The sequence below is a fragment of the Paramisgurnus dabryanus genome, chromosome 24, assembly GCF_030506205.2.
Source record: "Paramisgurnus dabryanus chromosome 24, PD_genome_1.1, whole genome shotgun sequence".
NCBI classification, from domain to species: domain Eukaryota; kingdom Metazoa; phylum Chordata; class Actinopteri; order Cypriniformes; family Cobitidae; genus Paramisgurnus; species Paramisgurnus dabryanus.
Genome location: NC_133360.1, coordinates 11,165,770 through 11,188,224, shown reverse-complemented (window position 1 = coordinate 11,188,224; position 22,455 = coordinate 11,165,770). Strand labels below are relative to the sequence as shown.

Below are 22,455 nucleotides of genomic sequence, written 5' to 3'. Positions count from 1 at the left end.
ACAATGTTTGTTTCTTCACACCTAGATAGATATACAAATCGTGGTGGTGCATAAGCAATAAAAGAATGAACATCTCCAGACTGCAATCGCCAATTAATTTTAAGTACTCTCAATGAGAGCTGTAATTGATACAGGGATCTTCGGTTTTATTTGTTGCCGGTGAAATATCTTTAATTGTAGCTGTGTGCTTGAGGGTTTCCTAGACCTTTCAGTTAGATTATAAAGCTGGAATGTCTGCCTTTGAATAAACATGAGATAAATGATCAGCTGGAAGCAAACAGTGGGCTTCAAGGCTGCCGCTGCGCTTACTATAATAATGGTCTGTGAGTTTCTTTGAAATGATACCGGTAAGGCAGTCTGACATGTTCCTCCCACCTGCTTTGCACACTAGATACAGATGGATGAGAGCAGGTTTATGAATGTAAATTAGTTTCGGATATACCGGTAATAATAATTACTAATCGCCCAAACTCTAGATGATATACTGAACTACTGAGTATACAAGCAATAGTGTCTGTCTTTATCTGTCTGTCCGTCCATCTAGCTTTCCATCCTTCTCTGTCTGTCTAACTCTTTCTCTTTCCATCAATTCATCTGTCTGTCTATCCATCTGTTGGTTGGTCGGTCCATCCATTTCTGTCTGTCTGTCTGTTTCCATATGTCTGTTTGTCTTTCTGTCTCTCTCTCTCTCTGTCTGTCTATCTCTCTTTCCATCCATCCATTCATATCTCTGTCTATCCATCTGTTGGTCAGTCGTCTATCTTTCTATCCATCTCTGTCAGTCTGTCTGAATATCTCTGTCTATCAATCCATCCATCCGTCTATATGTCTCTCTCTATCTCTCACGCTCTCTCGCTGTCTGTCTGTCTATCTCTCGCTCTCTCTTTCATCCATCCATTCATCTGTCTGTCTATCCATCTGTCTTTGTGTCTCAAGCTATCTGTCTGTCGGTCTATCTTTCCATCCATCTATCTATATGTCTTTCTGTATGTCTGTCTCTAGCTGTCTATCACTCTCTTTCTTTGTTTCTTTCCATCCATTCATTCATCTATCTGTCTGTCTGTCTATCTCTTTCCATCCATTCATATCTCTGTCTATCCATTTGTTGGTCGGTCGGTCGGTCGGTCTATCTTTCCATTCATCATCTTTATGTCTTTCTGTATGCCTGTCTCTAGCTGTCTATCACTCTTTCTTTCTTTCCATCCATTCATTCATCTGTCTGTCTGTCTGTCTATCTCTTTCCATTCATACATCTGTCTGTCTATCCAACTGTCTATCTGTCTCAAGCTGTCTGTCCATCTCTCTCTCTTTCCATCCATTCATATCTCTGTCTATCCATTTGTTGGTCAGTCGGTCGGTCTATCTTTCTATCTATCCATCTCTGTCAGTCTGTCTATCCATCTATCCATCCATCTATTTGTCTCTCTCTATCTCTCACGCTCTCTATCTCTCACGCTCTCGCTCTCTCTCTCTCTCTCTCTCTCTCTTTCCATCCATCCATTCATCTGTCTGTCTATCCAACTGTCTATCTGTCTCAAGCTATCTGTCTGTCGGTCTATCTTTCCATCCATCTATCTATGTCTTTCTGTATGTCTGTCTCTAGCTGTCTATCACTCTTTCTTTCTTTGTTTCTTTCCATCCATCCATTCATTCATCTATCTGTCTGTCTGTCTATCTCTTTCCATCCATTCATATCTCTGTCTATCCATTTGTTGGTCGGTCGGTCGGTCTATCTTTCCATTCATCATCTTTATGTCTTTCTGTATGCCTGTCTCTAGCTGTCTATCACTCTTTCTTTCTTTCCATCCATTCATTCATCTGTCTGTCTGTCTGTCTATCTCTTTCCATTCATACATCTGTCTGTCTATCCAACTGTCTATCTGTCTCAAGCTGTCTGTCCATCTCTCTCTCTTTCCATCCATTCATATCTCTGTCTATCCATTTGTTGGTCAGTCGGTCGGTCTATCTTTCTATCTATCCATCTCTGTCAGTCTGTCTGAATATCTGTCTATCCATCCATCCATCCATCCATCTATTTGTCTCTCTCTATCTCTCACGCTCTCTCTCTCTCTTTCTCTCTCTTTCCATCCATCCATTCATCTGTTTGTCTATCCAACTGTCTATCTGTCTCAAGCTATCTGTCTGTCGGTCTATCTTTACATCTATCCGTCTTTCTGTATGCCTGTCTCTAGCTGTCTATTCCTCCCTCTTTCTTTCTTTCCATCCATTCATCTATCTATCTGTCTGCCTCTATGCCTGCCCATCTGTCTATCTGTCGGTCGGTCTATCTGTCAGTCGGTCTATCTATCTTTTCATCCATTCACTGTCTATCTTTCTTTCCATCTATTTGTCTATCTATCCATCCATCTATCTGTCTTTCTATATTTTCTTGCTCTCTCTCTCTCCACCCATCCATCCATCTATATCTGTCTGCCTCTATGCCTGCCCGTCTGTCTATCTGTCGGTCGATTTATTTGTCTGTGTCTCTAGCTATGTCGGTCGTTTTATCTCTCTTTTCATCAATTCGTCTGTTTATCCATCTATTTGTCTATCTATCCATCCATCAATCTATCTGTCTTTCTATATTTTCTTGTTGCTCTCTCTCTTTGTCCATTCATTCATCTATCTGTCTCTGTCTCTTAACCTTGTCGGTTGGTCTATCTCTCTATCTATCTTTCCATCTGTCTATGTGTCTCAAGCTATCTGTCTGTCGCTATCTGTCGGTTAGTGTATCTGTCTATCTATCTATCTATCTATCTATCTGTCTCAAGCTATCCGTCTATCTTTCAATCCATCTTTCCTTCTTTCTGTATGCCTGTCTCTAGCTGTCTATCTCTCTTCATGTCAATTCATTCATCTATCTGTCTGTCTATGTCATCTGTCTGTCTATCTCTCTCTGTCTCTTAACTATCTGTTGGTTGGTCTATCTCTCTATCTTTCCATCCATCCATTCATCTATATGTCTGTCTCTATGCCTGCCCATTTGGCTATGTGTCTGTCTATCTTTATCTGTCTTTCCATCCATTCATCTGTTTGTCTGTCTCTAGCTATGTTGGTCATTTATATATCTATCTTTCCATCCAGTTGTCTCTATCTGTCTGTATGTCTGTGTCTAGCTGTCTGTCTGTCTATTCATCTGTCTGTCTCAAGTTATCTGTCAATCTTTCCATCCATCTATCTTTCTTTCTGTATGCTTGTCTCTTGCTGTCTATTGCTCTCTCTCCATCCATCCATTTTATCTGCCTGTCTCTCTGTCTGTCTATGTATATCTGTCTGTCTGTCTCTCTATCTTTGGATCTGCCTATTTATAAATCTTTCCATCCATATTTCTGTCTGTCTGTCTGTCTGTCTATCTGTCTGATTATCAGTCTTTCTGTATGCTTTTCTGTATGGCTCTAGCTTGTCTCTCCATCGTTCTATCCGTCTGTCTTTCCATCCATCCCTCTGTCATTCCATTCATTATCTTTCTATATCTGTCTCTAGCTATCTGTCGTTTACTCATCTTTCCATCCATCTGTCTATCTTGTGTGATTAGAAATCAACTACGTATTGAAATTAATTTCACATGGCATTAAATGCTGCCCTGTTCTTATAGCTAGAGGTTCTTAATGGGAGCTCATTATCAGAGTCGATTCATGATGAACGAGTCATTTATGCTCGCTATAAATAATGCAGAAACCGGCACGTGAGAATGCAGCGTGGGCTCTTGTTGATCTCGCGCCTTTCTTCGTGCGAGATAAAACCGCACATGTGCTCGTGCACACATAAAGCCCGTTTCCTCACCACGGCGCCGCCAAAAGGGTGGGCTGCGCTCTCTTCTCAGTTTTTATCCACACAATGTGAGACTTCAGATAAGATGAGATAAAATTGCTTTTTCACACCTTCATCATGCCAAACGACACGGACGAGCCGCTGTCTGAATGCGCGCTGGGACGCGGATCGCGCATCTCGCTCGCAACCATTTACTCCTTTATGTGCGTTTTGGGCACCATCCTCAATCTCTTGGTCATCTACCTGGTCGTCACGTTCAAGAAACTCCGCACGGCCAGTAATGCCTTCATCGTGAACGGCTGCGTGGCTGATTTATTGGTGTGCGCATTCTGGATGCCGCACGAAGCTGTGACCACCTCAACCGGGAGATTTCTCGTGATCGGGTACCAAGCGTTCAAAGAAGCGCTGCTGTTTCTGGGAATCACGGTTTCTTTGCTTTCCCATTCGCTTATTGCCGTAAACAGGTACGTTTTGATCACCAAAACCCCCGCTGTGTATCAAAGTCTCTACCAGAAGAGAAACACTGAATGGATGATCGCGGGATCGTGGCTCATCTCACTCGGTTCTTTGTTTCCGTGGCTCACATCTTTTCGGTACCCACCAGAGAGATGCAGGGATGCCGAGGGTGCGCTCGCAGCATCAGCACCACCAGCATCATTCGCGATGGGGACGTCGATGTCCGTTTTATCCAGTCCGTTCGCAGCTGGCACTTTCGCGGTCACTATCATCGGACAGACTTTTGTGGTAGTGTACTGTTACTTTAAAATCTTCCGCAGGGTACAAATAAGCGTGAAACGAGTGAGTATTTTGAATTTCCAAATCGTGAACAATCTTCCCTATTCCTTCCCCAGAAAAGACAAGCGCCTCGGTTTCTATGTCCTCGCGGTCTGCTTTATATTTATCCTCACAACCGAACCCATTTTTTGGGTGCTCGTCGCGGGACTCTTCGTGCCCGTGTCTGTGGTACTTTGGACGTCGACGTGGATTTTCTTCTGCACTATTTTTGTCTCCAATCCGTTTTTGTACACTTGGAAAAACGAGGAGTTTAGGAAGTCGTTTAGGTCTGTGATGAGAGGAGATTTCTTGCGTGGATCTACGGTTGGGGTCGAACCCATCACCATTAATACCATTTCTCACATTTTCCCACGCCAAAACAGCCGGAGGGCATTCCTGGCTGAAATGAACTGAACCTTGCTTGAAAAACTGTCACCCTGCTGAAAAACAAACAAACAAAAGATGGTTATAATGGGAAATGTATTAGTTTGAATGGAAACCATATGCCAGTGTTGGGTTTTATTAGGATGTTATCTAAACCAATAAAGCGTCATCAAACCACGCTACATAAATACATTTGTACTGGTTTTAATGGGAAATTATGATTCATAAGGGTATTTGTAAAGAAAACCATTGTAATTTGTATAGTTTTTATTGGATTTTTTTCAGCAGGGCAGTTTCGCTCGTGCCTAGACGTTTGTGTCCAAGATGCTTCTACAATCCGCCAGTGAAGATAAGCTGCATGTATTTTACAGTGTTTTGTAAAGCAGGTTTCTTGTTTTTTTGTAAAACTTGACATGTGAAGTGCTTTTGCAAAACTGTGAACGACTGCCACTTTTTAAAGACATGTTTATGAATCAAATAAATCTCAATTCTCTGTGTTATTTTGCATCTTCAGTGTGTGCATGTTCATTATAATAGTCTACTTATTATTATCCATACCTTAACTGTAAATAAGCAAAATACCTCATGGTTATATCAGCTGAAGCACCGGTGCAATTGTCATATCTTGTTTGTCATGCATTAAAAAACAACAGGAAAAGATTTTATGAGTTGTTTTAGTAGATGATGTCAAAGGTCACCTTTGACACGACAAAAGGCCAACCATGTCCTGTCTTAAAGGCACAGTTATATAATGAAGTTTCCTCTATTGTTAAAAAAAACATCTGCATGTGCCAAAGACCTTAAGAACGACGCAGATTTTTGACTTTAGGTTGACCCGGGACACTCTTGACAAAATAATAAATCTATTAATTTACAGTATTTACAGTATCCATATATTTAAGCCGTGTTTGCAAATGGGTCACATTGAAAAAAGTCCAGTTCATTCTTCTTTGCTTACACCAGGCCGGGACAAATGCAGCCCTCCAATCATCTTTATCGGGCCCGCCGGTCATCTTTATCTGACTTAAAGTCAGCGTGGTTACTTTAAGGGATAGTTCACACAAAAATAAAGTTCTGTTATCATTTATTCACTCTCATGTTTTTACAAACCTGTATAGATTTTGTTGTTTTGATGAACACAAAGGAAGATAATTTGAGGAATGTTTGTGGACCCCATTTACTTCCATTGTATTATTTTCCTACTATAGAAGTGAATGGGGTCCACGAACGGTTTGGTTACAAACATTTCTCAAAATATCTTCCTTTGTGTTCATCAAAACAATGAAATTTATAAAGGTTTGTAACAACAAGGCTGAGTAAATGATGACAAAATTGTCATTTTTGGGCGAACTATCCCTTTAAAGCTACCTTTGCATTACAAATGACGGCCAATAAACCAATTTTTTGTGCAATGTTTAGTTGAACTATTAACATTTCGCTTTACAATGTTAAACTGGAATTTTTTTTTTAATAATAAAAGAAAATCTTTAAAAAAATCATTAATAAAAAGGCAAAATGCTGGATATAAGATGTGTGCATCTTTTTTTGAAAATTCATGTTTTTTAATACCTGACCTGTAACAAAAACAACAAAAGTTAACATATATAATAATATGTATATATAATAGGTAAAAGTTAAAAAATATATAAAAGGTAAACTTTTGGCCCGCATCATATTTACAATTTTATATCGGACCCTCATAGAAGAGTAGCTGTAGACCCCTGACTTACACCATCAGAAAACTTGTCAAAAAATTATCTCTGTCACTGGGCATGCCCCTTTTCAAAATGTACACATTTGCAACTTAAAGAGGTCATATTAATACCTCAAAGGTACATATTCGTTCCAAATATATACATAACAGTACCTAAAGTACATATTGGGACCTTTCTCTGTCAATTGTCCATTTTTTCTGTAGTTAGAAAGTTTAAAAGCACTTTATCCAAAGCAACTTTTTGTGTATTAAGGTGTACATTTTGCATCATTGCATGAATTAAACCCATGATCTGAACACACAAGTCCCATCAAGTGCATTGACACAAGCTCTTGCTGTCCTATATATTTCACACCTGAGGCGTCGTATCATAAATCCTTAAAATCCTGTCATGATTTATTATGGCTGAAACTGTAAAACAACACAATTCCTGTAAATGGAGTTTCTTTTTTTGGTAAATTCAACTTTTCTGGGATTGCCCAAGCTTGCCCACTTTGTACAAAAACAGATAAGGAATATTTGTGGTGGCTATAACACAGTGAAAAACATTTGCTATCAGATTAACTTGCTGAGTTAATCAGCAGTACATAAAAAAATAAATTGTGTTGAATGTAATTTCCTGTCATTGAGAGAAGCGTCTCAGGACAGCAGGGGGAGCCTGAAGGTGGGATGGAGACACTTTCACTATCAGTTTTCATTGAATGGCAGTGGGGCTGGGAAATTCCTCCATCACATTTAAAGCTGTGTTACTATCCCACCCCCTGAAATAAATACTGAGACCTGAGGCAAGCAAGTTCATTTTCAGGTTTATCCTCATAGGACGTTTGGTGGAAGGAACATAGTTTGCCAGCATGGATTTAACTTTGCTTATATTTATCTTACTACCGGTCGCAGGTAAGTTATTTTACTACTTTTAAACACTGTGTAGTGGTGCTAGTATTAAGTATTTTTAATTTAATTTTTCACAATTGTTAATGCAAATAATTGCTACAAATTTAAGGTAGCTTATTAAAAGGATAGCTCGCCTAAAATTGGTTGATCATGAATGATTTACCATCAAACCTATAAAAATTTATTTTTCTGTTTACCACAAAGATATTTTAAGGAATGTTTCACAGCACCATTTACATCCATAGTAGGAAAAAATACTATGGAAGTCAATGGTGCTCCAAAACCGTTTGGCTACAAACATACCTCAAAATATCCTCCTTTGTGTTCAGCAGAACAAAGAAATGTATAAAGGTTTGAAACAATTCGAGTAAATGATGACAAAATTTTCATTTGTATGTAAACGGCATTTTTTTTTTTGTTGCATCATTACGATACGTCTTTGTTACACGAGGCTGATGTAACTACATAAGCAAATGTATTATTTACACATTAGGTTTGCAAATATGTGATTATAAAACATTATAAATAAAAGATCGTTTCATACTGAGAAATTCAATTTCACATGCACAATTAACTAGCTAAACACATTATTCCTTAATAGGCTACAACTCAAAATGACGTAATTCGATATGCAAATCACTTAACTGCGCGTTCTGACTGTGTAATTCACATTTATTCATTTAGCAGTTTATGCAAATATACGAGGATTATAAAACGTCATTACTCTATAAAATACAATTGTATTGGTTTTTAGTGGAACCATGATGGTTTTTGTGGGTCTCTATGGTAATAAGACCCAAAACATACTACATAAAAATGAATTTTTTTTAAATGGTAAACAGCTTGGTGTAGCGTATGTGTTTTTTCGAAGTTATATGTAAATCTTGACTAAAACAAAATATTTTTTGAAGCTGTTTCATATAAGGTGGTTATGCCCTCTGAAGTATGGTTTAAGATGGGTGACAGGAGGACGTTGACGTGCAGCATGCGCTCGTGCCCGGGGGAAGTGAAGTTCTCTTGGACTTCGTTAGAGGACAAACCGCTATTCGCCACCGTGGATAACAAGCACGCGGAGTCCTTGTTGATCTTTGAAAGTGTCATGAAGAATCACGAAAACACCGTAGTGTGCAAAGCAACCTGTGGGAAGGACTCAAAACAGGCGACAGCTGCGATTAAAGTTTATTGTGAGTGTCATTATCATGTCATTGTAGGCAGCGCTAGCCGGAAGTCCACCGGGGCTAGTTGTCACAATATTGTATATGTTTCAGTTTAGGGGATTTACTGTAAAATAATGTTAATGTATTATATGTATTTATTTAAGCAGTAGAGCAATTATAACTATTTTTATTATACATATTATGGTTAGATATGACAACTATAATAAGACAATGGTAATTTTTTACAATAAGAAAGAACACATACAGCAATTCATGAAATTGTATCATGTGACAACTTGCCCCAACCTGATATTTACATCAAATATCCTTGTCCCATATCTCAGCTTTTCAAAGAAACCCAGTTATAATCGGGAACGAGCACATGATACTGGGCGAGGAGAACATCTTGACCTGTGAGGTATCTCATGTATACCCGTCAGAGTACCTTGAAGTCAAATTGCTATATGAAGACAAAGTTCTGGTCAGTAAAGAAGGAGAAGAAGATGGTACCGATAGTTTGAAGATATCCCACACATTCCAACCTTCAAGTGAAGACGATGGAAAGGAAATAACCTGCAGAGCATCACTTAATGTTGAAGACATACCACATGATGAGAGGACCAAAAAGACATCTGGACACCTGAGGGTTCTTTGTAAGTTTATACCTAGTTCACAATCAGCTCCATGTGTACTTGTATAAACCAGTTTTAGATTAAAATCATGCCGGATGTGCTTTCTCTCGGGGATGCCTTGATGATGTCATCATATTCTCTGATCTGTTTTCCCATTGCTTGCTTTCACAGCTGCACCTCATAATCTCCGAATGTCTGGATTAACTGCAGTCTCACTGGGATCCAGTTTAACTTTGACCTGTGAGGCAGAGGGCAGCCCTGAGCTTGAGTTTACATGGACGGCTCTTAAACCAGATGGCCAGTCTGTTGAAATAGGAAAACGTCGAGAGATGTCCATACCCAATGTGACCCTATCTGATGCTGGTGTTTACCAGTGTGAAGTTAGCAATAATTTGGGAAGACAAACGGACAACGTTTCTGTTGTCGTTCAAGGTTAGTAAGTAACTCGTTTCCGCTTTACATTCATGCACTTTTATCGGCCTTCATATACATTTTTATCAGTAAGTGTTTTTCCTGGGGATCGAAGCCTTGAACTTGCTGCAAACTTAATGCAGTACTAAGGCCCTGTCCCAAATGGCGCACTTCATGTGGACTTAGGGTCTCGTGGCCTTAAATTGCGTGTGCTCGCTTAGTCTACGAATCCGTAGGGTGTCCCATCTGTCATTTTTACACTTTGAAGTGTGCTCATCAGCGCCTCCTTTGCCCCCTTGATGTGGTCTACAGCGAAGCCCGCACTGCAGCAGGCTTCGCGCACTTTCCCAACCTAGAAGTCCTTGTGAAAGAGCAATCAGACCAATCAGACGACAGAAGGGAGGAGTTCACACTGACGGGCAACTTCTCTTCCTATTTACGGCGTAACCCTGTCCCATATGGCACACTCCGGACTTGTGGACTTCCTCAGAGTCCACACTTTGATGACATCATGTAGTGCAGACCTTAGGGACCCTTGACGCGAGTCCAGGAGGGCGCACCGGAGTCATATTTTGGGACAGACTCGAGCGTCACGCCGTAAATAGGAAGAGAAGTCGTCCATCAGTGTGAACTCCTCCCATCCGTTGTCTGATTCGTCTGATTGCTCTTTCGCAAGGATTCATGGGTTGGTAAAGTCCGTGAAGCCTGCAGCAGAAAACCGCATCAAGGATGCAAAGGGGGCGCTGTTGAGTACACTTCGGAGCATAAAAATGACAGATGGGACACCCTACGGACTCGTAGACTTATCGAGCACGCGCAATTTACGGCCATGAGACTGAAAGTCCACTTGAAGTGCCCCATTTGCGAAAGGGCCTCTGTCCCAAAATACGACTCTGTTGCACCCACGTGGACTCGCATCAAAGTGTGGGCTCTGAGGAGTACCACAAGTCCGGAGTGTGCCATTTGGGACAGGGACTAATTTAGCCACAGGAACATGCCTTCATTCCCAGCAAGCAATGGTTAACTACACCTGATATAGTCCGGCTATGGGTAACCCACTTCTAGCCAAAATAAACTTGAATTTGGTTACGTGTCGTTTATGCCAAAATAACTTTAATTGAGATGTATGATATTACATCAAAGTCAACCACAATTACAAGGTTTTTTGTTCCATTTATTTATTTTCATTTATTTTTGGGTTAAGGGGGTCGCACACCGGCTGCGCAGCTCAGTGTCGCGCCGCGTCGAGTCGCGTCTAGGAAAACTCGGAGGTATTGTAAACCGGAAGTGCACATTAAATAGCACAAGCTTCGTCAGATAGCGTCTACTTCAAAATGCAAAATATATGTTAGCAGCCAATGTTAATCGTTATTGATTTGGGACAAATATGATGTCATTTAATGTTAAACTATTTGAGTGGCGCTCTGTGGCGCGACAGGGATTTGAGCAACTTCCTGAGTCGTAGCTGGGCGGCGCGGACAGGCGCCACCTGTCGGCGCCGGTGTGCGTATACTCATAGAAAGCAATGTGTTCGAGTTTTTTAGAACGGCGCGTCGGTGTGCGACCCCCTTTAGATGTCTATTAAATTTTGACTGACAGCCCAAATGTTGCATAATTTTAGCCTAGATGTCTGTGGGGCTGTGTTTGGACGGCTATTAGACGTCTTTTAAACGCAAAATTGCTTGCTGGGTTGCTTCAAGAATGGGTCAATCTTTAGGCTTTACAACTTTTATAAAGTTATTGAAAACCTTGAATTTTACTACTGTACAGTTTTGTTGCTTTTGTATATTAGCTTTAAATTCATCTACATGCTAGTGTACAACTAAAATTTCCCAAAATTCGCTTCTTTGAAGATATATCCCTTACAGAAATCCGATATACTGCTCTGAAAAAAGGGGAAAAACCTTTGATGACTCACACTGGACTAGACAATTTGTCCAATCAAATGCAGTGTAATAAGGAAATAAGTAGCAGGACACATAACAAGGCCTTAACAACTGACTTGTTCATAATCTGATTTTTTATTTGCCAGCACCCCCAATGAATACGATCATTGAAGCAAGTCAACAAACAGTTTTGATGGAGGGAGAGTCCATAAGCATCTTCTGCAAATCCGATGGGGTCCCAGTGGATCGTGTGGTGCTGAGACGAATGCTGGATAGCAGAACAACCGAGCTGAAGAGTAGCGTTGGGTCCGAAACATCATTTACCTTTGAATCTGTCAAGGTGTCCGACTCTGGCTTTTATGAGTGTACGGCCTTCAATAAGTTTGGAAGTCAGAGTGCTTCTCTTAACCTTACGGTTGAAGGTAAGACTTAAAAAAATCAAAGTGTGATCTGACGTATATAGATGAACGTAATAGACGTGTATTATAAATACAAATAAAATTTTACTTGTTTATACCAGATTTAGAATAAAATCATGCCGGATGTGCTTTCTCTCGGGGATGCCTTGATGATGTCATCATATTCTCTGATCTGTTTTCCCATTGCTTGCTTTCACAGCTGCACCTCATAATCTCCGAATATCTGGATTAACCGCAGTCTCACTGGGATCCAGTTTAACTTTGACCTGTGAGGCAGAGGGCAGCCCTGAGCTTGAGTTTACATGGACCGCTCTTAAACCAGATGGCCAGTCTGTCGAAATGGGAAAACGTCGAGAGATGTCCATACCCAACGTGACCCTAACTGATGCTGGTGTTTATCAGTGTGAAGTTAGCAATAATTTGGGAAGACAAACCAAGAGAGTTTCTGTTGTCGTTCAAGGTTAGTGAGCAAGTTGTTTTTGTTTTACATTAATGAATTTTGATATGCAAACTCAATGCACTACTAATTTAACCACAAGAACATGCCTTCATTCCCAGGAAGCAATAGTTAACTTTAAACTATAAATCAGACAAGTCCTGCTATCCCTGCTGAAAAAAAAACAATAAAATCATTACAGAAATTCCTTATGGTTTCCATTAAAATACCAATAGGAACCATTAGCTTTAAAACCACTACAAAATTCCTTTTTGTAGTGTGTTTTGGGACATATTCCATTAGGATTTAATGGCCCCACCAACAGAACCCAACACATACCAGTAAAGACCAACAGAGACCCATAGAGACCATAATAGTTTCCAATAAAACCAATAAAATCCCCATTAAACCAATAAATCCAATAGAATTTCTGTGATGGTGTCTATTTTTTTGCAGGGTGGGTAACCCACTTCTAGCCAAAATAAACTTGAATTTGGTTACATGTCGTTTATGCCAAAATAACTTCATATAAGCAAAGTCAACAGTGATTATAAGGTTTTTGGTTTCATTTATTTATTTATTTTCATTTATTTTTGGGTTAGATGTCTATTAAATTTTGACTGACAGCCCAAATGTTGCATCGTTTTAGCCTAGACATCTGCGGGGCTGTGTTTGGATGACTATTAGACGTCTTTTAAGTGCAAAATTGCTTGCTGGGTTGCTTTATAGAAAAAGAATGGGTCAATCTTTAGGCTTTACAACTTTTATAAAGCTTAGTAATAGATCATCCAAGAAAAACCTTAAATTGTACTACTGTACAGTTTTGTGGCTTTTGTATGTTAGCTTTAAATGCATCTACAGTATATGTTGGTGTACAACTAACATTTCCCAAAATTCACTTTTTGCACTGCAAAAAATGATTTTCAAGAAAAACAATTCTTAGTATTTTTGTCTTGTTTTCAGTAAAAATATCTAAACATTCTTAAATTAAGATGCTTTTTCTTGATGGGCAAAACGACCCAAGAAAATAAGTCTAGTTTTTAGACTAAAATATCAAATTTAAGTGATTTTGTGCATAAAACAAGCAAAAAAAATCTGCCAATGGGTTAAGCAAATTTTTCTTGAATTTTTCTTGAATTTAGTGTTTAAGAAATTAAGAGTTTCATTGCAAAACGAGATAAATCCGTTTTTTAAAATTTTTGTCAAAACATGTTTATTATTATGTTATCATGTTATTATTTGGTTTTATGGTGCTACTTAGCTGTATTTTTTAAGTTATGAAGGTTTAAATCAATACAAACCAACTGCTGTTGAATTGATATTAATTGGAATCCACAACCAACAAACGAGATTTCTTAAAAATGAAAAAATCTCGTTTTGCAACAAAATCTCTTCAAATATATATATATATATATATATATATATATATATATATATATATATATATATATATATATACCTTACAGAAATCTGATATTTTACCACATTTAATGACACAAATTTGTCTTTTAAAAATATATCTCAATATATCAGTCATGAAAAATGGCACAAAAAGTTTGATGACTCACACTGCACAAGATAGTTTTATCCAATCAGGTGCGATTTGTATAAAATATAAGGAAATTTGTTGCAGGACAGACAACATGTTGATTTTATAAGGTCTTAAAGGGATGATTTATCCAAAAATGAAAATTCTGTCATAATTTACTCACTCTTATGTTGTTACAAACCTGTATAAATTTCTTGGTTCTGATGAACACAAAGGAAGATATTTTGAGGAATGTTTGTGAGCTCCATTCACTTCCACATTATTTTTTTTTCCTATTATTTAAGTGAATGGAGCTCATGATTGAAAAAAATCTTCTCAAAATACCTTCATTCGTGTTCATCAGAACAAAGAAATTTATACAGGTTTGTAACAACATGAGAGTGAGTAAATGAAAACAGAATTTTTATTTTGGGGTGAACTATCCCTTTAAAATCAATAGTCATACTGACATGATTTTTTTATTATTTGCCAGCACCCCCAATGAATACGATCATTGAAGCAAGTCAACAAACAGTTCTGAAGGAAGGACAGTCCATAAGCATCTTCTGCAAATCCGATGGGGTCCCAGTGGATCGTGTGGTGCTGAGACGAATGCTGGATAGCAGAACAACAGAGCTGAAGAGTAGCGTTGGGTCTGAAACATCATTTACCTTTGAATCTGTCGAGGTGTCCGACTCGGGCTTTTATGAGTGTACGGCCTTCAATAAGTTTGGAAGTCAGAGTGCTTCTCTAAACCTTACGGTTGAAGGTAAGACTTAAAAAAATCGTATATAGATAAACGTAATAGACGTGTATTATAAATACAAATAAAATTGTCTTTGTTTATAGCTTATTTGCTTGAAGTGGAACTACAACCAAGTGATGCGATCGTAGCAGAAAGCGGCTCCAGCCTTACGCTTTCCTGCAATGCTTCAGGTTGCCCCCAACCCACGTTCACCTGGAAGAGTCTTGGAAATCTACCAAACCGAGGCCTAATTAAAACCGACGGCTTATTGTCCAAGCTGTTCCTCGACCCGGTGGAGGTGGAAGATGAAGGAACTTACATCTGTGAGGTCACATGCGGCTCAGCTGCGAAGTCCAAACAGACCAAAGTGAATGTGTTCTGTAAGTACCGACAATGGATATTTTTGATATTTGGAAAAGCATTTATCCGTTAAACTTAAAATAAAGCATTGAGTTTGGAAAATGAAACTTTGAAATGCTATAGCATGACTTATAGACAGTTTCAGGAGTAACAACATAAACAAGCGGCTTTCGTGGTCAACACGTAAATTCCGGTAAACTCTGCTAAGAATAAATACCAACAAAGAACTTTAAACAAAGTTTATTTATATAACAAGCAAAAAAACAACACAAAGATTACCTAGGAAACCAAAACATTTGTTATTTTCAACGAGGTGTCTGTTCAAGACCATTAAAAAAACTAGAACCAGAAGTAAAGTTCTGACCAGACGCTTAACCGTGAATCCGCGACAATGCACGTGCGTCCGATGAAACCGTCTATTGTTCTCCATAGGTGCTATATAGGACCTAAAGTGGTTCAATTAAACACTTTAAGTGCTATTTAGCACAATTTTTTGATATAAATCAATTATAAAATAGTCACTTTCTGTGTTTGCATTACATAAAAAATCTGTCAAAGTCAAATCTAAATAATAATATAATAATAAACAAAATTAATAAACTATAAATTAAATTCTGGAAATGGATTCATTCATTAAAAACGTTTATTTTTTTAAGGAAATAGTTCCCTATGAACTTTTAATATTGCGGTCAAGTTCGCTGAACCATGTTTTAATTATAGCTCAGATGCAGGAATTAAAGCAACCATTGAACCCTTTCCAAAAACCCTGCCAGGGTTAGTTAAACAGGATTTAATACTCCTCTAAAAGAAAACTTTATTGCTTTAAAGGTCACAAAGTCTTCCTTAAAATGTGCCAAACTGTTCTTTCAGCCGAGATGAACTATTGGGAATGTGCGAGGGAGTGTTAATTTGGGTACACTATGAACAATCATCATTCCAAAATCAAGGTCCATCGTAATCTTTGTTGCTTATCAGTGTGGGATGTTTCATTTTATTCTTCTCTTATCAGCGTTTCCTACAAGTCCTGTGGTAGAAAGTCCTGGACCTTCTCTGGAGGGAGAGATGATACGCTTGACCTGCACCGTTCTGGATGTTTTCCCAACCAACTTCTTCCGAATTGTGTGGACGGATGGGGAGGGGGAACTCCACTCTGAATCTGGGATGTTGTCGAGTCATCTTCAGAATCTGACTTCGGTGTTGTCTTATCACGTGGAAGCCAAAGACCAAGACAAATTAATGACCTGCAAAGTCTTACTGGATATGAACGGTGTACCGACAGCTCAAACTGTAAAGACGGCTTCAACAGCATTGTCTGTTCACTGTAAGTCAGATTAGATTTTGTTGTTATTGCTTTTACTTATAGCATTTTTTACATATATAAATTTGGCAGACACTTTTATCTAAAGCATCTTATAGTGCATTACAATCTATCAGTATGTGTGTTCATTGGGGAACGAACCCACAACCTTTTACACTGCTAACGCAACGCTCTACCAATCGAGCTACGGTAACACATTGATAGTTAATCTGATTAAGTATTGGATTTTCATTACATTTGTCTCAAATACTTCCCAGAAAGCAGACAACTCTGGGCCGGATCCGCACCGAATCGGCGCCAAAGTCGGAGCGGATCCGGCCCAGAGTCAATTGCTGTCTTGGCTGTGAAATTCTGTTCTAAAATGCTGTATATGCTTCCATTTTTAACAGATCCTCCCAGAGGGACCAGGATAACTGTGATCCCACAGGGCGAGCTGAAAGAAGGAGAATCTGTGAGCATTTCCTGCCTGTCCGACAGCGTTCCGGTGGGGCGTGTGGAACTGATCAGGGTTGTGGATGGGATAGAAACAGAGCTGATGGCCAGGGATGGGGTTGAAACATTGGTTATCCTCACGCCTCTTGAGCTGGGTGACTCCGGCCTATATGTGTGCAAAGCGTCTAACCGGCATGGAAGCGAAAGTGATAGTGTTGAAATTAAAGTGAAAGGTAAGTTAATGATTGCATTAAAAGCCATCTTCATCTTTTATCCAAAACGACTTACAGTGGATTTAATATTTTGTGTGTTGCCTGGGAATCAAACCCATAACCTTTTGTGCTACTAACACAGTGCTCTATCAATTGAGCTGCATTAGCTTAAGTAAGCTAGATATCCACATGTTTTGGTGTACAATATATCAACGGTAACAGCTAAGAGCAATACATTGAAAATGGATTAAGTGCCTTGCTCTCCATTTTGCCTTGTACTCCTTCAATCAAAATTAAATACGTCATTGCGTATTAAGTGGTTCCTGTGTGATGCCTGAGTAACAACTATGTTTTTTTTAACTCAGCACCACCCAGGAACACAACGGTGGAGGTCTTCCCATCCTCTGAGGTTCAGGAGGGCCAAAATATCACCATCTGTTGTAACTCCGTGAGCTTTCCTCCACCTGCGGTGGTCCTCAGGAAGCTGGATAGCGAGTCAGTCATCTACTCTCCCGATGGCGTCTTTCAGCTGATCAACCTTACTGCCAATGACACAGGAATGTACCAGGTTAATGTCACCAATGACCTGGGCTACGAAACTGAGATTTTCATTATACATGTGATGGGTGAGTAAACATGATTTTTTTGTCAGAGTAGTAAAGTGTCAGCGTTATAAAGTACTTTGCCAATATGTTTGTTCAACTACTGTAGTAGTGCATTGCATTAGCACCACAAAGGTCATAGGTTCGATTCCCAGGGAGCACACATACTGATCAAATGTATAGGTTGAATGCACTGTAATATAATTGTGAATCTTTGTATCATTCCAGAGAAAAGATTTGTTTCTCCACCAAGCTGGACTGATTTTATAACCCCTGCCATCTGCCTGGGAGCCACTGCAGCACTTGTTGGTATTATGGTGTATCTCTGGAGAGACCGAAAGAAGGGTTCGTACGATCTCACGAAGTGCAATCCAGACACTGTATAGACTCACTTTGAACTCCACAAACTGTCAGTATGAGGCACGCCCTGCCGAACTGTCCCGTAAGAGTCGGAGCTTTCCCGAAGCTAGAACGGTAGGTGAATGGATTTCCAATCGCCACGTCAGGTGATGCTTGAGAACCATCGTTCTTCACAGCCGGAGACAATCAAGGTATCTGTCGTTTGACGTGAATGAGGGAAATTGGATTGGTGAAGTTTCTTCACGGTTTTGAGAAGTGGCAGCTGTCTTTTATGCAGTGAATCCGATTACACTGATTTTTAAAAACGACTGTGCAATATGAATGTAACATTTAGGCATTAAAACTGATATAAATGTTTGACCCTGTCTGTGAAATCCAGACTGAAGTCTAATAATCTAATGATGGGATTTGGACCATCGAAGTTTGATTTTACATTAAATCACATATAAAATGACTTTAGGTGGGTTTTCACAGGCAGGGTCACATAGTGTTCCTTGATTTTCTATTGACTAAAGGTACACAGCATTAAGACACAGTTTTAGCACATGACACATGAAAGTTTAATTTTATTGTGCGTGATTTTAAGTGTGCATATTATTTGTTTCCTCAAAATGCAATATAACTTGTTTTGCCTCTTTGTCTGATGTCACAGGGCCTTGTTTATTACACCAGTTATAAAGCAATGATATCAGTTTTAATGATACAGTTTATTTGCAAGAAAATATTAAGTCGTGTTGATCATTAATATGAATATGTCTTGAAGTGAAATTAAAGTGCTCAGACGCAAAAGCTGCTAAATGGCGCCACCTCTGGCAAAAATTCAGTCTGATCTTATGAAAATTCGTATGTATTTTACAAGTTGGCTTATTCGTACGAAGTGAAACATACGATTATCTTAAAAACAATAACGAAACCCCATCACAGGGTTGTACGAATGTGGTTATACAAATGAATACGAATAGCCACCTCTAAAATACGTACAAATTGCCATGAGATAGCGTTGAAAATACTGCTATGTTGGCAGAATCTGTTAAACACCAATGAACGACGGTGTGTATACGTGTAATCGTGGGTTCACATCAGCCGTGCTTGAGCCGTCAAAATTGCATCTACTGAACAGTTTGAGTTTACTCGCTTCATTTGAGCGTGAAATTCTAGTCATCAAGACATTCACACGGAAATTTGTGTCATGGGAGGGGCTTCTGCGACTCTGCTCACTTCCTGTAATCACGTCACTACTAGAGCAAGCTCCTGATTGGTTAACACGGCGCGTTTTTCTGCCAAAGTCAAATTTTTTCAACTCATGCGTTTGCCCCAACAACTCAAAATCCGGGCGAACTAGACGAGCACATGGCGGAATCGCATGTACTGCGCTAAACGCATCATTCCCGCTGCCAGACCTCCAGACGCCCGGCAACGCTTCCTCACATTCCGCAGCATAACCGTGGGTTCACACCAGCCGCGTTTGAGGTGTCAAATTCGCGTCTACCGCATCTAGTTTGCCGCTTGATCATTTTGAGTTTACTCGCTTCATTTGCACATGAAAGCCGTGCGTAAAATTCTAGTCAACGAGACAATCACGCAGAAAATTCGCTTCCTGTAATCACATCACTACTAGAGCAAGCTCCTGATTGGTTAACGCACCGTGTTTTCCCGCCAAAGTTAACATTTTTCAACTCACGCGTTTACCCCGACAACTCTAAATTTGCGCGAACTAGACGCGCAAATGAGGCGGAATCGCGTGTACCGCGCTAAACACCTCATTCGCGCTGCCAGACCTCCAGACGCGCATCCATGCATCTTCACATTGACTTAACATTGAAATCACTCGTGCTTGACGCCTCTACTGCGGCTGGTGTGAACGCACCATAACCGTGTGTTCAAACCAGCCGTGTTTGAGGCGTCAAATTCGTGTCTACTGCGTCTAGTTTGCCGCTTAAAAATTTTGAGTTTACTCGCTTCATTTGCGCATGAAAGCCGCGCGTAAAATTCTAGTCAACGAGACATTCACCCAGAAAATGTGCGTCTTGGGAGGGGCTTTTGCGACATTCTGTAATCACGTCACTACTAGAGCAAGCTCCTGATTGGTTTACGCGGATCATTTTTCTGCCAAAGTAAAAATTTTCAACTTTCGCGTTTGCCGTGGCAACGCTCAGTTCACGCCATTCGCGAACTAGCCGCGCGAATGAGGCGGAATCGCGTCTACAACGCCGCGCTAAACGCCTCATTCGTGCCACATGACCTCCAGATGCGCGTCAATGTGTCTTCACATTGACTTAACATTGAAATTACTCGCGCTTGACGCCTCTACCGTGGCTGGTCTGAACACAGCATAAGACTCTCTTAATATTTTCCTTTTATTTTTGGATATTGACCGAATTTATGAGCCTTTTACCTTTATTCACAAAGGACATTGAAGAGAGACTTTTTTAGAAGTGGAAATTTTACAGGGTTTTGCAGCGAAATAATTTTCTAAATACAGTACTTATTAAAAGACTAAAGTGACATTTGTGAAAATATGGCATTTCAATTAGTGACTAATAACATTTATTGAACCTAAACATAAAAGCCTGATATAAAAAAATGCTCAGTTACAAGAAAACATATCAGACGCACTTATTGAGAGTTTTAATGTCTGTTTAAAGATGATGCTGTATAACTATCTGTATTTAAATCACTGTGTTGTTTATATATTTGAATGATGTTTTCTGTTTAATAAATATTTTTTTAAACAACCAATTGTCTACTATCTGATTTTGGACCGTGTTATTGGAAACCCCCTAGGAAACATGGGAAGTTTTGGTAATTTTATACGTTCCACGGCGTCTGTTATATCTTGTTTTACTTTTACTTTTCATGTCAGCATAATGTAATGTTATTCTTGTAATTCAACACAGTAAGTGCTGGGGAATGTGGAGGAGTACGTGCTTTCATTTTGGGTTCCCGTGAATGGTTATCAGTACAAGCTGTATCCTAAATCTGAACAAGATTGGCACAGATAAATATAAAACAATGCACCGTCCAAAAATGGTCACTTTGTATGCGTTTCTGTCTTTATACCAATCAGGATGTTTGTTTTTCAATGTTGGGTTCCTCGTTTCTTTTTGTTTCGTGTATCGATTTGTTCTATCAGCTGTATTAGGCTGTTGCTATGGTGACCATCCTGATGCTGGGGGAGGTGTGAGTGTTTCGGGATCCTAGGGGAAAAGAAAGAGGAAGAGGTGTGAATAGATTGAGGACCACAAAGCGTTCAATATCTATTTTTACTCCCATTCATGCTAAATTTAGAAGAAGGGTCTTTTTAAGACTAGAGACACTAGTAAGTTCATTTCTATACACCCTGCTGTTACAACAAAGTATTTTTGTTGAAGAAATAGAAGAATTGAATACACATTTCTACATTTTAAATTAAAATTCGTACAAAACTCACTGTCACAGCGTGTCTGTTTGTGGTTGATTTGCTAAAAGGTTCTAAGTGGTTGATTTTACGTTGCAATGAGGTTGCTTTTGTGTTTTGGGTGGTTGCTGCTGTTTTGACCTTCTATCAAAATCTGACCTACCTCTGATTGGTCGATATGTTGGAGAGACCGATAACTAACTGGTCATTTTTTGTAAAGCCCACAACTAACCGAATGGTAAGTCAGATTCCATCATACTTTTCAAATTTGACATACTGGTGAAAGTTAAATAATCCCATCCGCGCCAATCTTATCAGGATTCTGATTGGACAGTCGCTATGCAGGTTTGTTTTTCCCAGATAACAACCCCTCAAAACACGTTAACCGGATGCTGCAAATCATTTTGACTGGTACAGTTTAATAATACACAAAAATGAAATATAAATTTGTCAATAACATGACATTATGGGGCAGTTTCCCGGACAGGGCTGATCCTAGTCCCAGACAAAATGCATATTTGAGCGGCCTTAATTTAACAACAGTTTGAACCGACATCTTAACATATACCCAGCAAACACTGTATATGGTCCCAGAACATTCTTGGAACCAAAATTGTTAGATAGGTTCTGGTAATGTTTTATTAAAGGGACAATAAGTAAGATTTACCCCCATCTTGTGGTGAAATTTTATTTTGCATTCAAACGAACAGTGCTCTCTAGCGCCTCGCCTTTCCAAATGCGTGTTGCAACTACGGTAGCCGTTATGTAATCACTGATCTCCTTGTACGTTTCAGCTGGTTCACGTGTTCTGAATGAAAACGCGTTGTGGAAACGCGTTGATAGGCTAGTGCTTTTTGTCCCTCTCTGCTATTATAGTTTATCAATACGGCGGATCGACATGGAAGCCTCCTTGGACTTTCCCGTTGAATGTAAGTAAAGAGAAGAAATTCTAAGCTTTAAAAGAAAGTCAGATCATTGGCAGAGGTCATTTGACACCAACGAGGACATATTTTTGATTAAAGACAT

The 22,455-nt window shown here is 39.4% G+C and overlaps 2 protein-coding genes across 5 annotated transcripts; both read left to right on the top strand.

Moving 5' to 3' along the window:
* The first annotated feature begins 3,355 nt into the window (after window positions 1-3,355).
* gpr88 (G protein-coupled receptor 88) lies at window positions 3,356-5,429 on the top strand. The gene has a single exon (XM_065245096.1). It carries the CDS (start codon window positions 3,889-3,891, stop codon window positions 4,957-4,959), a length of 1,071 nt encoding a protein of 356 aa, XP_065101168.1. The 5' UTR covers window positions 3,356-3,888; the 3' UTR covers window positions 4,960-5,429.
* A 1,924-nt stretch (window positions 5,430-7,353) lies between these two features.
* Window positions 7,354-21,218, top strand: vcam1b (vascular cell adhesion molecule 1b). 4 transcript variants are annotated; one of them, XM_065245060.2, is made up of 12 exons: window positions 7,357-7,537; window positions 8,446-8,718; window positions 9,036-9,344; window positions 9,495-9,755; window positions 11,767-12,042; window positions 12,239-12,499; window positions 14,497-14,772; window positions 14,853-15,128; window positions 16,118-16,429; window positions 16,816-17,091; window positions 17,436-17,696; window positions 17,901-21,217. In XM_065245060.2, exons 1-12 carry the CDS (start codon window positions 7,495-7,497, stop codon window positions 18,056-18,058), a joined length of 2,982 nt encoding a protein of 993 aa, XP_065101132.1. In that variant the 5' UTR covers window positions 7,357-7,494; the 3' UTR covers window positions 18,059-21,217. The 4 variants fall into 4 exon arrangements, with proteins under 4 accessions (XP_065101141.1, XP_065101158.1, XP_065101132.1 ...); XM_065245069.2 differs by lacking the exon at window positions 17,436-17,696 and having other exon boundaries at window positions 7,354-7,537; window positions 17,901-21,218; XM_065245086.2 differs by lacking the exons at window positions 9,495-9,755; window positions 11,767-12,042 and having other exon boundaries at window positions 7,354-7,537; window positions 17,901-21,218.
* The last annotated feature ends 1,237 nt before the right edge of the window (window positions 21,219-22,455 follow it).

Excerpts from the sequence above, each read along its gene's own strand:
- gpr88 (XM_065245096.1), top strand. The coding sequence starts at position 3,889 with ATGCCAAACGACACGGACGAGCCGCTGTCTGAATGCGCGCTGGGACGC.
- vcam1b (XM_065245060.2), top strand. The coding sequence starts at position 7,495 with ATGGATTTAACTTTGCTTATATTTATCTTACTACCGGTCGCAG. Across the intron at positions 14,773-14,852 it reads TCTAAACCTTACGGTTGAAG|CTTATTTGCTTGAAGTGGAA; the intron begins GTAAGACTTAAA and ends CTTTGTTTATAG. Across the intron at positions 15,129-16,117 it reads GACCAAAGTGAATGTGTTCT|CGTTTCCTACAAGTCCTGTG; the intron begins GTAAGTACCGAC and ends TTCTCTTATCAG.